The sequence below is a fragment of the Nansenia antarctica genome, assembly GCF_963989245.1.
Source record: "Nansenia antarctica genome assembly, chromosome: 7".
In the NCBI taxonomy this organism is placed as follows: Eukaryota; Metazoa; Chordata; class Actinopteri; order Argentiniformes; family Microstomatidae; genus Nansenia; species Nansenia antarctica.
The window spans coordinates 40,532,627-40,547,214 of NC_137677.1; the positions used below are offsets into that span (position 1 = coordinate 40,532,627).

Genomic DNA, 14,588 nt, shown 5'->3' on the forward strand with positions numbered 1-14,588 from the left:
TTGTTTGCAATCACCATTGCACAAATGGCTTCCTCTTGTTGCGGAGTAAAAAGGGGCCCTTTTCCACCTCTGCAAGGTTGTCTTGCAATCCTATGTGGTGCAGAGTAAAATTAGAGTAATGTACAGTAAACATGAGATATACTGCTTTAACCCATATTACTGTAGTGTACAATAACAGAGAGAAATTGTTCAATTTGGGAGACATTTTCAGGAAAAATGATAAAGAAATGTATACAATTTGCTTGACAGATTTTGACAACTTGTTCAACATTTTTGGATGTAATGACTCAAGCAATGAAATGAGGACTATTAGTTTTATAGGGAATGACTATTAAGCATCCAAAAGTATAGTTCATTTTGACTGACATGACATAAGCAAATGATAATGTTATAACACAGCAGAGAATTGTATGACAGCAATTGATGCATGTCCAAAAGCATTTGCAATTTGTTTGAAGGAATGAGAAACTGCTACTATGATGTGCACAAATGACTAAATGTTGTGGAGGTTGAACTAACAGTTATGAGAATTTCATTTCTGATCAGAGAAATGCACCAAAGCAATTGAGAAAAACTGTAAAGAATTGCTCCATAGAACCAATTACTAACAAGGGGTGTGGTATTGTGCATTGAGGAAGAGGGATGAAGGGTATGGGGGAATTTAACCCTCCCTTCGCATTGGGAAACAATGGTGGTGTGTCACAAAGACTGGTTTCTCCCCTGCTGCGTGATTATTGTCTTGATTTTCTAGGCGTCAAGACAGCCATTGAACACAGAAAGGCAATTGCATATATTCAAATGTATTTAATTGTTGGGCACAGGAAGAACAAGCAGAGGAACTGGTTTCATTGTGTAGGATACAAAAGAAAATCAGTTCCTATAGCTTGCCCTAGACAGCCATTTACTGTTGTGAGTTTTAGTCTTAAATGTAATGAATGTTTTATCAATAAATAAAATGTCTTAGCAGGCATATTATTCCACCATACCAGTGAGTATTCATACAGAAGAAAGACATTAGACTTATATAGCGCTTTTCTAGACACTCAAAGACGCTTTACAAATTGAAAAGATTCAGAGTAAAAACTGAAAAGAGTAGTAATAAAAAAAAGAAACGAAAAGGTAAATAGAAGAAAGTATAGGGGCCTAATTAAGGTAGTGCTGGGGACACATGGGAAGGGGAGGGGGAGAGGGTTAACTGGTGAAGGCGAGCTTGAAGAGGTGGGTTTTGAGGGCCTATTTAAATTTTGGGAGGGTGTTGGCCTGTCTGATTCGGTTGGGGAGGGCGTTCCAGAGGGACGGGGCTGCGGCTGAAAAGGCCCTATCACCCCAGGTCCGGAGCTTGGTCCTGGTGGTCTTGAGGGTAGTTTGGTCATCAGACCTGAGGCAATGGGAGGGGGTGTTGAGGGGGACGAGGTCGGCAAGGTAGGAGGGGGCCAGATTGTTGATGGCTTTGTAAGTGGTGAGTAGGATTTTGAATTGGATCCTGTATTTGACCGGGAGCCAGTGTAGGTTTTGGAAGACAGTGGTGATCACGGCGGCGAGTGGAGGTGAGCAGACGGGCAGCAGAGTTCTGGACGTATTGGAATTTGTTTAGGATGTTATTAGGCAAAATTGGTCATGGTTGGAGTTTGCATACATTTACAATTATGTAGAATGCACTAGCATGTGTTATGGTTGGGGTTAGGGTTTGTGTTTTGTTCCCCCGGGGCAGTGAACGTGACAGGAAGCACCTACCGAGTGCGAGAGAGAGACGGCGACATAGCGATGGCCAGTGGCGCCGGCAGGATTCGATTTTCATAGTACGCACAGAAACGTAACAAAACTTTGCAGACTAGCCTACAATATAGGTTGGATGGTTGTATCACCTATAACACTACACAGAGCGCAGCAACACAAACATTATGGTGGCGGTGCACCCGAAACACAGATGAAAACATAGCCCAGGTGACAGCGCACTTAACACATGGGGAAAACATAGGGCCTATTTGGTGACACTGTGACAGCGCACCAATACATAGGCTAGCACTGAAACGAGAGTTTTGCATCATCTTCAGAGCCAGAGGCAGCACATACCACCACATACCTCTGCTGCTGTGTGTCCTCGGGGCTCGGACCCGTTACGAGGACGAGGCAGCAGGCCTAGCCACACAGCTAGCTACCAATGGGGGCTCGTCACTGTGTAACTGTTGTTTATTATATCGAGTGGGTACTTCAAAGAGTTGCGTTAAGCACGTTCATTACAGATTTTTTTATTTTTATTGTACGCATAGTGCGTACAGGATTCCAGCTGCCGGCGCCACAGGCGATGGCCAAGCCACACCGAAAGGGGAGTGAGGGAGCGGAGGCGGAGCCTCAGTCAGCCGTCGCGCTGCATTATTATTATTATCTGAGACTATTACTGAATACGCCAGCACGCCCGAGACAAGGGGTGCTGAGCTCCTGCCTTGTTATCATTATTATTTATCCTTGAAACTATTATTGAATATGCCAGCATGGCTGAAGGAAGGGGTGCTGAGCTGCTGTCACGGTGTACAAACAATAAACCAATCCATTTATACACCGTTCCTCTGTGTCGACCTGTGCCTAGAGACCTTTACACCAGCTCTTCCTAAAATACATAAGGAGGGATAGAAAGAGAGGAAGAGAGGAGGAGGGATATAAAAGGCTGGTCGAGGAGCTCCCAAAGAGGGAGAAAGTAGAAGAGAAAGAGATAGAGGAGAGGAAGAAAAGAGACAGAATGAGGAAGGAGGAGGAGGAGAGGAGGAGGGAGTGTGAGGAGAGATGGAAGACGGAGAAAGAGGAGTTGATGATGGAGGAGAGGAGAGAGCGAGAGGGAGAGGATGAGAAGAAGAGGATGGAGAGACTGATGATGATCCAGATGCAGAGAAAGGAGATGTACGAGATGGAGGGATTGAGACAGATGAGTGTGGAGGGATGGAGAGACTGGAGCAGGGAGGAGAAAGAAGCCCTGAAGAAGGAGCTGTGGAGGGAGGTAGTGGAACGAGTGAAGGATAAAAGAAGAGAGAAGGCAGCAGAAAATATGCAAAATAAGCACCACTGTCTGCAGGAGAGAACGAGGGATGAAAAGAGAAGAGAGGGGGAAGAGAGGGAGAACAGAGAGGAGAAGAAGGAAGACATGTTAACAGCACAACAGACAAAGAGCGAAGTGATGGAGAGAAAAAAGAGAGAGCTACAGACAGGAAAGCAGGGAGGGGAGGAGGAGAGGAGTGGAGGAGGGCAAGCTTGGAGGAGAAGAAACGGCAACAGGAGAGGAGGACAACGGTTGAAGAGATAAAAACAGAAATTACATTTATGGAAGACAGGATGAAAAAAGGAGAGGGTGGAAAGGAGGAGTGTAGTAGAGAGAGTGGCTTGGATGAGGGGGGATGGCAGGAGGAGTACAGAATGAGAGAAAGAACGTTTGAGGAGGACGTAATGAAGGAGAAGAAGGAGAGAAAGGAAGATGAAAAAAAAGGAAGATGAGAAAAAGGAAGATGAAAAAAAAAAGGGGAGGAGAGGATCATGAGAGCGATGGAGAGGAAGCACGAGACGAGAGTGAGAAGGTTGGAGGAGAGAAAAAAGGATACGGTAGAGAAAGAGGTGGGAGTACAGAAAGGAGAGGAAGCAAAGAAAGAGGAGGAGGAGGAGGTAGAAAAAGAGGAGGAGGAAAAAGACATCGCGAATGAGGAGGAGGAGGAGAGGACATGGAGTGTGATAAGGAGTGGTCACAGACTGACTATGAGGAGAGTGGAGAGAGACCTGCCAGTGGTCATAGTACTAAGCCCTCTTTACAGCCATCAAGATGAACATCTGAGAAGGAGAGAGAAGGAGAGAAACAGAGAGGGAGGGACAGAGAGAGTAGAGAGGAAGAAAGAGAGAGATGGAGGAAAAAAGTTATAGTACAAGTGTCAAAAGGAACCAAAAAGGTTGAGAAATAACACTGAGAAAAGGAACAACAATTGCCTGGAAGAGCAAACGGATGATGAGAAAGTGGGGGATGAGGAATGAATGAATGAATGAATGGACTTTATTGTCATTGCTACAGTACAGGTACCAAACAACGAAATTTAGGAGGGGTGGCTCCCCTGGTGTTAGGAAAGGGAAAAAAAAAGAAGGGAAGGAGCTGGTTTACATAAATAAAGGCTATGTACACTATCCACTGTACTATACTGTACAGATAGACGACTAGGGTTGTCATATTGCACAATAGTATTATTTCACATTTATTTAAAGTGTCACAGTTTGCAGGCTTGAAATGTACATGTTTGTGCCTCAGCACTACACCAGATGTTTTCAGTCCAGCAGCTGCCATCAATCCGTCCAGACTGTCCAGGGCCCAGAACTTAGGTCTTTGCTGTGTTCAGGGCCTGGACGGCCCTGTGGTAGAAGCTGTTCTTCAGTCTGTTTGTCTTTGCGGCCAGGGTCCTGAACCGCCTTTTCGAGGGCAGCCTGGTAAAGTGTTCGTACCCAGGGTGGGTCGGGTCCCTGGAGATCTTGGAGGCCTTCCTGAGACAGCGTGTGTTGTACAGCTCTTCCAGAGAGGGGAGGGGGGCGCCGGTGATCTTCTGTGCTGTTCTCACGACTCTCTGTAGCGCATTTCTCTCCGCTGTTGTGCAGCTGGAGAACCAGAAACAAAAGGAAACCATTGGGAGACAGATACATTTGATATAAAAGATGGACAGATATTATAGAAAGCAAAAACAAGAAGAAAAGAAGAGAGACAAACAGGGGAATGAGGAAAATAAAAAGTTGGTCTCCAGACTGGGCAGTGGAGGGCAAGGATTGCTTCAGGCAGCACATAGCCAAGCTAGGGTGGTTGACAGCAGTTTGATCTTATTCAGATCACTTAATTGTTAGACAAGATGATTGACTACAATTAATAGGAACAATCACTTTGCCTCCATCTCTCTCTCTTTGTCTTTCTCCCTCTCCCTCCCCCCCCCTCTCTCTCTCTGATGTTAATCTTGATGGCTGGTAAAAAGGCTCAGCTATGGTCCTGAAACCCCTGGTGGGTTAACATCGGGAGACATCCAGAGGTGTTGATAGAGAAACGACTAGAGATCACGTGGTCCCACACCTTCCTCTGGCTCAAAGGCTATGTTAGGCTGTTATTACTTATTAGACTGTTAATAGTTAACTGTAATGAACCTTTCTGTCACTCTTTATATGCGTTTGCCTACATATGATCAGAGTAAAGAACCGCAGATACCAGCGATTATGGGAATAAAGCTTTATTTGTTTCTCCACAGTTTAAAAGCATGTTCTCATGGTAATGGTTCTATGAACAGTATAGCGCATCAAAATAGTATAGCACATCAAATCTTTACATTGACACATTTCACCCCCACCCAGCACCCCCCCACACCCCCCCATCAAAAATGTAACATCTAAGAATAAGATATGTAAATAATACATAAACTAATCTAATATGGTCTCTATAGAGTCTAGAGTAGAGTTTGTTCTACTTTAGTTGCACTCTTCAAAGACTTTATTTCAAGATTATTTAAATAATATTAAATACATTTTAAATTACCGGAAATTATTTGAAATCCTTTGAAACATAAGGATGTTCCTCTAATCTTATTTAAGGTAAGGATCACAACAAAAATCCTAACTTCCTAACAAAGACAACCAATAGAACTGAATCAATGAACCATGAACCCCCCTTCAACACCTGAGCCAGCCCAGCCTCCCGAGGTTCCCCAGGTAAGAGTGGACTTCAGACATGCAGGGAAACCAGCTGGAAATGGACAGAATTTCATGAATCCGAACTAATTGTCTACTCCTTGTCTTTTTTCCAGATACATCTTCCTGGCAGTGATTATCTTTATGGATACTGGAAAAATATAACAAGTGATCTTTGCATTAAATGTTTCCATGTGTGTGTATCTTGGTAGGATAAGACAACATTCATGCTCCTTTAAGTAAGATACGCACGCACGCACGCACGCACGCACGCACGCACGCACACACACACACACACACACACACACACACACACACACACACACACACACACACACAAACATGCACAAACAGACCAATCATGCTGACTAACATACAGTAACTTAAGCAGAATACAGATAGTGTGGCTAGTTTTGATTGATTGAAAACTTTATTAGAAGATTTGCAGAAGTAGGTACATGAAAGTACATATTACATACAAGGTCAACTAACAGGATAAAAACCCAAGAAAGCCACTGGCTTATTTCAATTGGGGTCCTTGATTCTCAATTCATCGTTACATGTAAGACAGACAAAAAACAACTAGTACTATCTACAAGATAATACAGACAAATAACTAGTACTATCTACAAGATAAACATACATCCAACATGGGAAGAACAATACAACAAAACATAAGGTATGTACAGCGGGTAGGACAGGTGGGGACATACACCACAGGTGGGGGCGGGGGACAAAACACAAAGTATGTACAGTGAGTTAATGAAGTGACAGTTAATCTTAAGGCATAATCTTACTTTTGTGATGTGATTTGTTGTGATTTGTGATTTGTGATGTGATTTGATCACACTATGGTTCTGTTGACGTTCCTGTATGAGCTGTATAATCGCTTGCAGACAAGGGTACTGATAACCAATTCCTGACCCAAATGAGTGAGTAAGCAAGCTAGCAGACAGTCAAGATGACTACATCCAATATTTATTTTTAGTTTACCGTTAGTAAAACAAGTATTAGTGCTGCTCAAGGACGGTAGACGTGTTTCTTGCTCGCTCCCCCACTCTGCTTTTCTTTTCTTTAGTTCTCTAGCTCTCTGCTATTTCTTTTCTAGTTTTATGTCTCACTGAATAGCAAACAGTCTCTCTGAATAGTAAACAGTGATTCCTCCCTACTCATAATTTGGTGGATTACTCCAAACTGTCCAGAACATGCCTCCTCACACTGTGTACTCTACGTGTAGCCTACTAAACACAGGTGCTGTCATCAACTATTACAGAAGATAGCTCTACTTGAAACCAGGATTTTCACACTGGAGGAAAAAAGAGATGCTATGGGTGACATAGTGCCCTGGATACCCACCGGTGCATCTGTCAGACTGAGCCCTACACATCCACAGCCAAACAGCTGAACCAGCTAAACATGGGGAAGTAACACTAGCTGGATGACTCATGGATAATTTTTCAAGACTCCTGTACTTCACAAGCTAAACAACCCAAGCAAGAGGGCACCACACCAGGGGCGGATTTAGGATCGTAGGAGATCCGGGGCTTAGCCCAGAGGGAGAATATAATGTGCGCGCAGTGCGCGCCGGAAAATTTTGCCTTCAACCTTCAACTTACCACCACCTTAAAGCGGACAAAAGGCACTGGAGAACACATATACATTCACACCCTTTAATGAAGCAAACTAATTGTGGTGGTTCTGGGCACAGAGGGAGGTCAGCACACGTAGCTCCCCCTGCCAGTCACCATCATTTATATTTGTATAGAATTACATAATTGATGGGCTGAGGCTAGTTATGTTACAGTATGTATATCAGGGCAGACTCTGTGCTCACCACTTATATTGTATTTAGAGTCTTGTCCTGTGTTATATGACGATATATTACATGTATTGTTGGCCTGTGTATAGTACTGTGAAATCAAATCCCCCCTGGGACATTAAACAAACTTAGTTAGTTAGCGTTACATCTTAGGATAGATTTGAGTCATGTTCTGTATACATACATACTACCATAAGGGCATACTTAATGTGGTTACTCCATGTTTACTAGCTGTAACATTAACGTTACATCATTCTTTTTCACTTGTTACTCAGTCAACCAGAGTGCAGATATCAAAGACTATCAGCCTGTTATTCACTTTATTTGTATAAAGTGAATAACCACTTCATTCCATCTGTTTTTCAAATAAAGTCCATTCCATTCCATTCCATTCCATAAGTATTATCCTTTGTTTGATTTCTTACCATGTACCGTAACAGTACCTTGCTATGTTTCATTTTCATTATAACATAACGTTATGTTATGATAGCCAGCTAGCATTAGCAAACCGGAAAAGTAGTGTCAGTGAGTCAGTCACCTTTCTAATAAGATTCACAAACCTGAAACATCATCTATGTCATCACTGCTGGTGATGTCATTGTTGTCAGCTGCTGATACGGCTGCTGCAACAGTTCTTGGCGCTTGTTTTGTTGAAAACAACTTTCGGATATTAGGTGGTGGGCCGAACGCGTTTATCGCGAAGTTTATCTTTTTCCATCTACGGAGTAAACGATCTCTTACATACGATATTAAGTAATTCTCTTAAGTCTATAACAATTTTGTTTGCAGCTGTATTATGTCGGAGATTTTCACAAACTTATTTTTTAATAGTCTGTCTGCTCAGGCACATCGCTGGTCGCTCTAGTTGATAAACCAATCAGAATTCGAGTACGGCTTCATTAGGACCCCGAAATGTAAACAATGGCTGTTAACCCTAGCAACTGACTGTATGTTAACCCTAGCAACCGCGGGGAAATAACGAGATGTGATGAATTATGGTGTGTTGTATGCATTTAACAAACCGAACGGACAATATTACAGCATTTTCAGATGCAAGTTGGACCAAATTTGTACATTGTTCTCTACAGTGGGTGAATCTTCACACTGCAGAAAGCCAAATTGCTATTATATATATATTGGTATTATATATATTTGGGAGAGGGGGCTCCCCTGGTGCTAGGAAAAAAAATACTAAAAACAAGAAGGGAAAAGAGCTGGTTTACATAAATAAAGGCTATGTACACTATCCACTATACTATACTATACAAATAAAACACTGTGCTGTACTCTATGCTATGCTATACATATCCTAACATTTCCTATCTCTGAACCTTATGTACCCGAGGGTTGTCATATTGCACATAGTATTATTGCACATTCATTTAAAGTGTCGCAGTTTGCAGGTTTGAAATGTTCACAGTTGTGTTTCAGTATTGCACTTGATTACAATCTAGTAGCTGCCATCAAATTGTCTAGATTGTCCAGGGCCTAGAATCTAGGTATTTGCTGTGTTCAGGGCCTGAATGGCCCTAGGGTAGAAGCTGAGCTTCAGTCTATTTGTCCTTGCGGACATGGTCCTGAACCGCCTGCCCGAGGGCAGCCGAACAAAGTGTTCGTTCCCAGGGTGGGATGGGTCTCTGGAGATCTTGGAGGCCTTCCTGAGGCAGCGTGTGTTGTACAGCTCTTCCAGAGAGGGGAGGGGGGCGCCGATGATCTTCTGGGCCGATCTCACGACTCTCTGTAGCGCTTTCCTCTCTGCGGCTGTGCAGCTGGAGAACCACTATAACCACAATATTGGCTACCATAGACAATGCTATATGCAGTATGCCAACATACGAAACATTGAAAGAGCCCGCAAGAAAAGGGAAAAATCAGTACAGGAGGCTGCAGGTGTGTTTTATAGCAATATAAGTTATTTATAAGAACAATATGATATAAACAAGCTAAGATTAATATGACATGATATGACATGAACATTATTAACAATATGATATAAACAAGCTAAGATATGACATGAACAAGATATGAACAAGGCATCAATGGGTCAGGGTCAGCCCTGTCAGGTCAGGTCCAGAAGATGTGCAGTGCAGTCCAGGGCTGAGCATCTGGGGTTACCTGGGGAAACAGATTAGGAGAGTTGTAAATAAACTAGGCTATAACTTTGGAAGCATTACTATTACAATGCATAGAGTATCATATGTCTCTCTCTCTCTCTCCCTTCCCTCCCCCCCTCCCTTACAATGTAGTAGAAGCAGAAGGTCAAACTGACAATGATACACCACCAAAGCCTAGACTTCTCCGCTCAAAGACTACCACTACGTTCAGCCTAAATAAAAAACCACATCTTCTTCCCGCCCAGTGCATAATATGCAGACGGGACAAATATTTCAGTTTTAGAGCTTGTATACTGCTCCTGCAAAAAAACAAAATGTGTGAAAGGGAGATGCACATGCAAATCTAACAACCTACCATGTACAGACATGTGTCTGTGTTTGCACTGCGAAAACACAATAGTGTTATAAATGTTCTCTAAACACTTGAATCTTTGTCTAGTCTCGTCAATTATAGGCAAGGCAAGTGAAGATACATTTAGTCTTGGGTTTTGTCTTACCAGCTCACCTCGTAAAAGTGAGACGATTGACAATATCAAAAACATGCTTGCACACACATATACTGTAACGTACTCACACACAAGTTAATGTTACTGGTCCCAATTTGGCACAATTATTACTGAAATGATTGAGAATAGACATAGTTGACATTGGTAACTTAGCTATTGTACCCTTTAAAGTTAGATAGCTTGTTAATTCATTAACTTCACAATCGCGTGTGACGTTTGGTTGGATTTTTCACTAAAATAGCATATTAGAACATGTTTGTATTGACACAAAATGACATGGACGTGTTCATTAATATGTGATATGAATTAGTATGACATGCAAATCTTACCTGAAACATTACTTGACAGTAAAGTTATCCGAAACAACTCAGTCTTCTCGTCTTTCCAGATAATACGTTGTTTACTTCCTTGTTTACGTATTTTGAAGGAATATCATTGGCAGACGTCAAGTCAGGTGACGCTTTAACAGGTTTTGATTGGTTAGCGGCATAGTAGCCCCAATCATTCTCCTTATTAACTTATGGATCGTAAGTTTACTTTTCATAAAACGTCGATCGAAAATCGTCTGCCAACAGACGGAAACATGTTCCAAAAAAACCTATTTAGCTTATATGAAAAAATCAACTAGTCCATAGTTGTAGATCGATTATTTCACAAACGAAAGCAGATAGACAGCTTCGGCCCACCGCCTATATCCATCCTTACACTTTTGCAAGTCAGGCACTGATTGAGATCACTTCTTCTTCAGGGCAGGGTAGGCTACGCAGTATGCAGGCTAATGTCGCGCAGCTGCTGCCTCTCTGTTGGACTCCGGTACTGCACGTTACTCACGAGAGTTTTTTTATTTTATTTTATTTTTTATTTTTTTATTAAAACATTCGGGGCTTTTCAGAAAACATCCGGGGCTTGAGCCCCAGTAGCCACCCCCTAGCGCCGCCCCTGCACCACACGCTGGCATAGGTTTGGTGCAAGACCAAAGACTACACAAGCTCAACAAGAGGGACTTATGCTAATGCTATTAGCTGGCCTACTAGCCGACCTGCTAATATCTGGCCTAACAGGGCTACATCAACAGCAGCCCACCACACCATTGCTAATGCTCAAACTGTCATCCTGCACGTTGGGTAAATGACACATCTGCTAGAAGAGAATATGGTTCTGAGCTATTAAAGAGGCATTTCACCAAACTGCTAAATTTAGCAAGCACACTGCCCCAAAAAGTGTTGGTCTCTGGCCCAATACCATCTGGGAAGACGAGATGAACATTTCTCTAGGCTCTGGAGCCTAAACTCCTGGCTGTCTTCTGCATGCACTACCCGTGGTCAGAACTTTATTGATAATTTCAACTTATTCTGGGAGCAAAAACAACATTTTCAGACCAAACAGACTAGGTGCCAAAATACTTGGGTCAAATACATGTATATTATATGCTATCCAAAAGGCTGCTGAGACGATAAGGGAAATAGCTGAGAGCGTATCAGCTCTGGATGCCAAGGACACCCAAGCTGTCTCAAAAGACTGCTTGAACAAGATGGAACCAGAGGAATAGAACATAATAATCTCAGAGCAGCCAACAATAACTCCCTACAGCTCACCCCACCTCTAGATTCCTCTGAACAGTGTGGAGGACACTGAGGACCCTCCTCCAGTGATGACTCAAACCCTTATCTGGATCTAACTGCTGATAATGGAAACACATGTCATTATGGCTATTCAATTACAGTACTTATCATTACTCTATATAGGCCACTAAAGCAATTATCACTATTTTTATCTGATTTCACTCAACTAATAATAATAATAATAATAATAATAATAAGAACTTAAATGTATATAGCGCCGACCCAAGGTCGCTTTAGAGAAATACAAGAAAATTACAAAAAACAGTCAAACAAACAGTCAGGCAAACAAAAACAACAACTAAACTAGAGGCCTTGGCAAACAGGTGGGACTTGAGGGCTGTTATGTAATGACGTGGCTCTCTAACCCGTAGAAAAGCGACCCGGTTCTTCCAAGGTTCACAAGTTGAACCAACTGCGAACCGGCACTAGCACCAGCCCAGAAGTAGGTTTGCGTTGGTGGAAAGGAGGAAATAGATGTGATGTAATAGATGCCTTCTAGTCTAGTGTTTCATATCAGGTCCCATAGATAGAGGTAATAGATGCCTTCTAGTCTAGAGTTTCATATCAGGTCCCATAGATAGAGGTAATAGATGCCTTCTAGTCTAGTGTTTCATATCAGATCCCATAGATAGAGGTAATAGATGCCTTCTAGTCTAGTGTTTCATATCAGATCCCATAGATAGAGGTAATAGATGCATTCTAGTCTAATGTTTCATATCAGATCCCATAGATAGAGGTAATAGATGCATTCTAGTCTAGTGTTTCCTATCAGGTCCCATAGATAGAGGTAATAGATGCCTTCTAGTCTAGTGTTTCATATCAGGTCCCATAGATAGGTCTAGGTCACACCTGCGTATTCAAAGTTGGAGTGTTGATAGATAAACGACTAGAGATCACATGGTCCCACACCTTCCTCTGGCTCAAAGGGTCTGTTAGGCTGTTATTACTTATTTGGCTGTTAATAGTTAACTGTAATGAACCTTTCTGTCACTCTTTATATGCGTTTGTCTACATCTGATCAGAGTAAAGAACCGCAGATACCAGCGATTATGGGAATAAAGCTTTATTTGTTTCTCCACAGTTTAAAAGCATGTTCTCATGGTAATGGTTCTATGAACAGTATAGCGCATCAAAATAGTATAGCACATCAAATCTTTACATTGACACATTTCACCTCCACCCAACCCCCCCCCCCCATCAAAAATTGAACATCTAAGAATAAGATATGTAAATAATACATAAACAAATCTAATATGGTCTCTATAGAGTCAAATGTATGTGTGTTCTACTTTAGTTGCACTCTTCAAAGACAAGTAGCTGAGAATTGGAATGTATTTTTGAAATCATATTAAATACATTTTAAATTACCGGAAATTATTTGAAATCCTTTGAAACATAAGGATGTTCCTCTAATCTTATTTAAGGTAAGGATCACAACAAAAATCCTAACTTCCTAACAAAGACAACCAATAGAACTGAATCAATGAACCATGAATCACCATGAACCATGAACCCCCCTTCAACACCTGAGCCAGCCCAGCCTCCCGAGGTTCCCCAGGTAGAGAACAGGCATGACTGCACTTCCTACTGTGGGGAGGGTCAGAGCAGGTACTTCTATGGTGCAGAGGTACACTTTGTAGCTGATGGGCATCAGGTGGATCAGGTGGCGGAAAGAGTAGACCAACATGGGAGGAAGGTAACAACAAAACGTCATGACCAGGCTGTTGACGATGGTCTGAAGAGCCTTCTTCTTCTGGGGGTGGAGGTCTCGCCCTCCGGGGTCAGATCTCTTCAGAGCCCTGAGGATGAAGAAGTCACACAGGCCGATGGTGGGGATAGTTACAGCATAGATGATGATGACGAAGACGTCAACGTTGACATCGACAACCAATGTATTTATAACAACATAGAAAGTCCCGTAGACTAGCGTGATAACCCATACACCAATACACATCAGAACCCTGGAGGTCAGGCCCTTCTTGGCGCGATACTTGATAGGATGCACCACAGCCAGGTAGCAGTCCAGACAGATACAGGTCATGAGGAGCGGTCGTCCAACCTCACTCAGAGCATAGGTGAATGTGTGCTCCAGGGTCCAGTTGTACCAGATGAGATAGTTAAATGTTGTACTCGGGATGAAACCCAAGAAGACCAAGTCCATGACTGTGAGATTAAGCATGAAGACATTGTTGGGGGTGATGGGGGTGCCTTTCCTGTGTCTCTGTAAAAGCTCCCAAAGGACGGTGACAGATGCAGGAAACCCAAACAGGAAACAGACGGCACTGAGGACAGCCCAAATCACAACACCTACATTCATGTCATCACAAAGACTGAAGTAGTTTGTGTCGCCGGAGACAGTGGAGTTAGTGGAGTTTAGCGTTGTATTCTGCAGCTGAGGTTGTATCTTCAGCCACATATCTAAGATGAGATGCTGAGGAGAACAGGATCTTGATGAATCTGAGAAATCTGAAATAATGATTTGTTTGACCTTTATTTAAACAGAAACTGCCTTGAAGTAAAATATACCATAAATGTTTTAGGGTAAAAAGTCCACATACATGGAAGTTATACAATACATCCTCAATTTTCAATAACTGGAGGCATTTTGGTGCTAATTATTAGAGTTCCTGTATGAAGTATATATGCATTATATATTAACAGAATATATGTATATTATGATTATGATTATTATATATTATTGTATTATATATTAACAATATTATAGTTGAGCACAACCAGAGATGCACACACTGAGCACTTACCTTTCAGCCAGAGGAGGGTTTGTGACAAGGTAACATCTCTTTGTCTCCCTATCAGCTCTATACCTTTGAATACCCAGGTG

The 14,588-nt window shown here is 42.3% G+C and overlaps 1 protein-coding gene across 1 annotated transcript in view; it reads right to left on the reverse strand.

The window, feature by feature from the left end:
* The window catches only part of hdac4 (histone deacetylase 4), a gene marked incomplete at its 5' end in the record, with an annotated part of 72,597 nt that extends 58,435 nt beyond the window's left edge, over positions 1–14,162 (reverse strand). Inside the window, one exon of the mRNA XM_080536754.1 lies at positions 13,335–14,162. Within this exon, the coding sequence (XP_080392880.1) occupies positions 13,335–14,162 (828 nt within the window). The remainder of the gene's footprint in view (positions 1–13,334) is intronic.
* Positions 14,163–14,588: the final 426 nt, after the last annotated feature.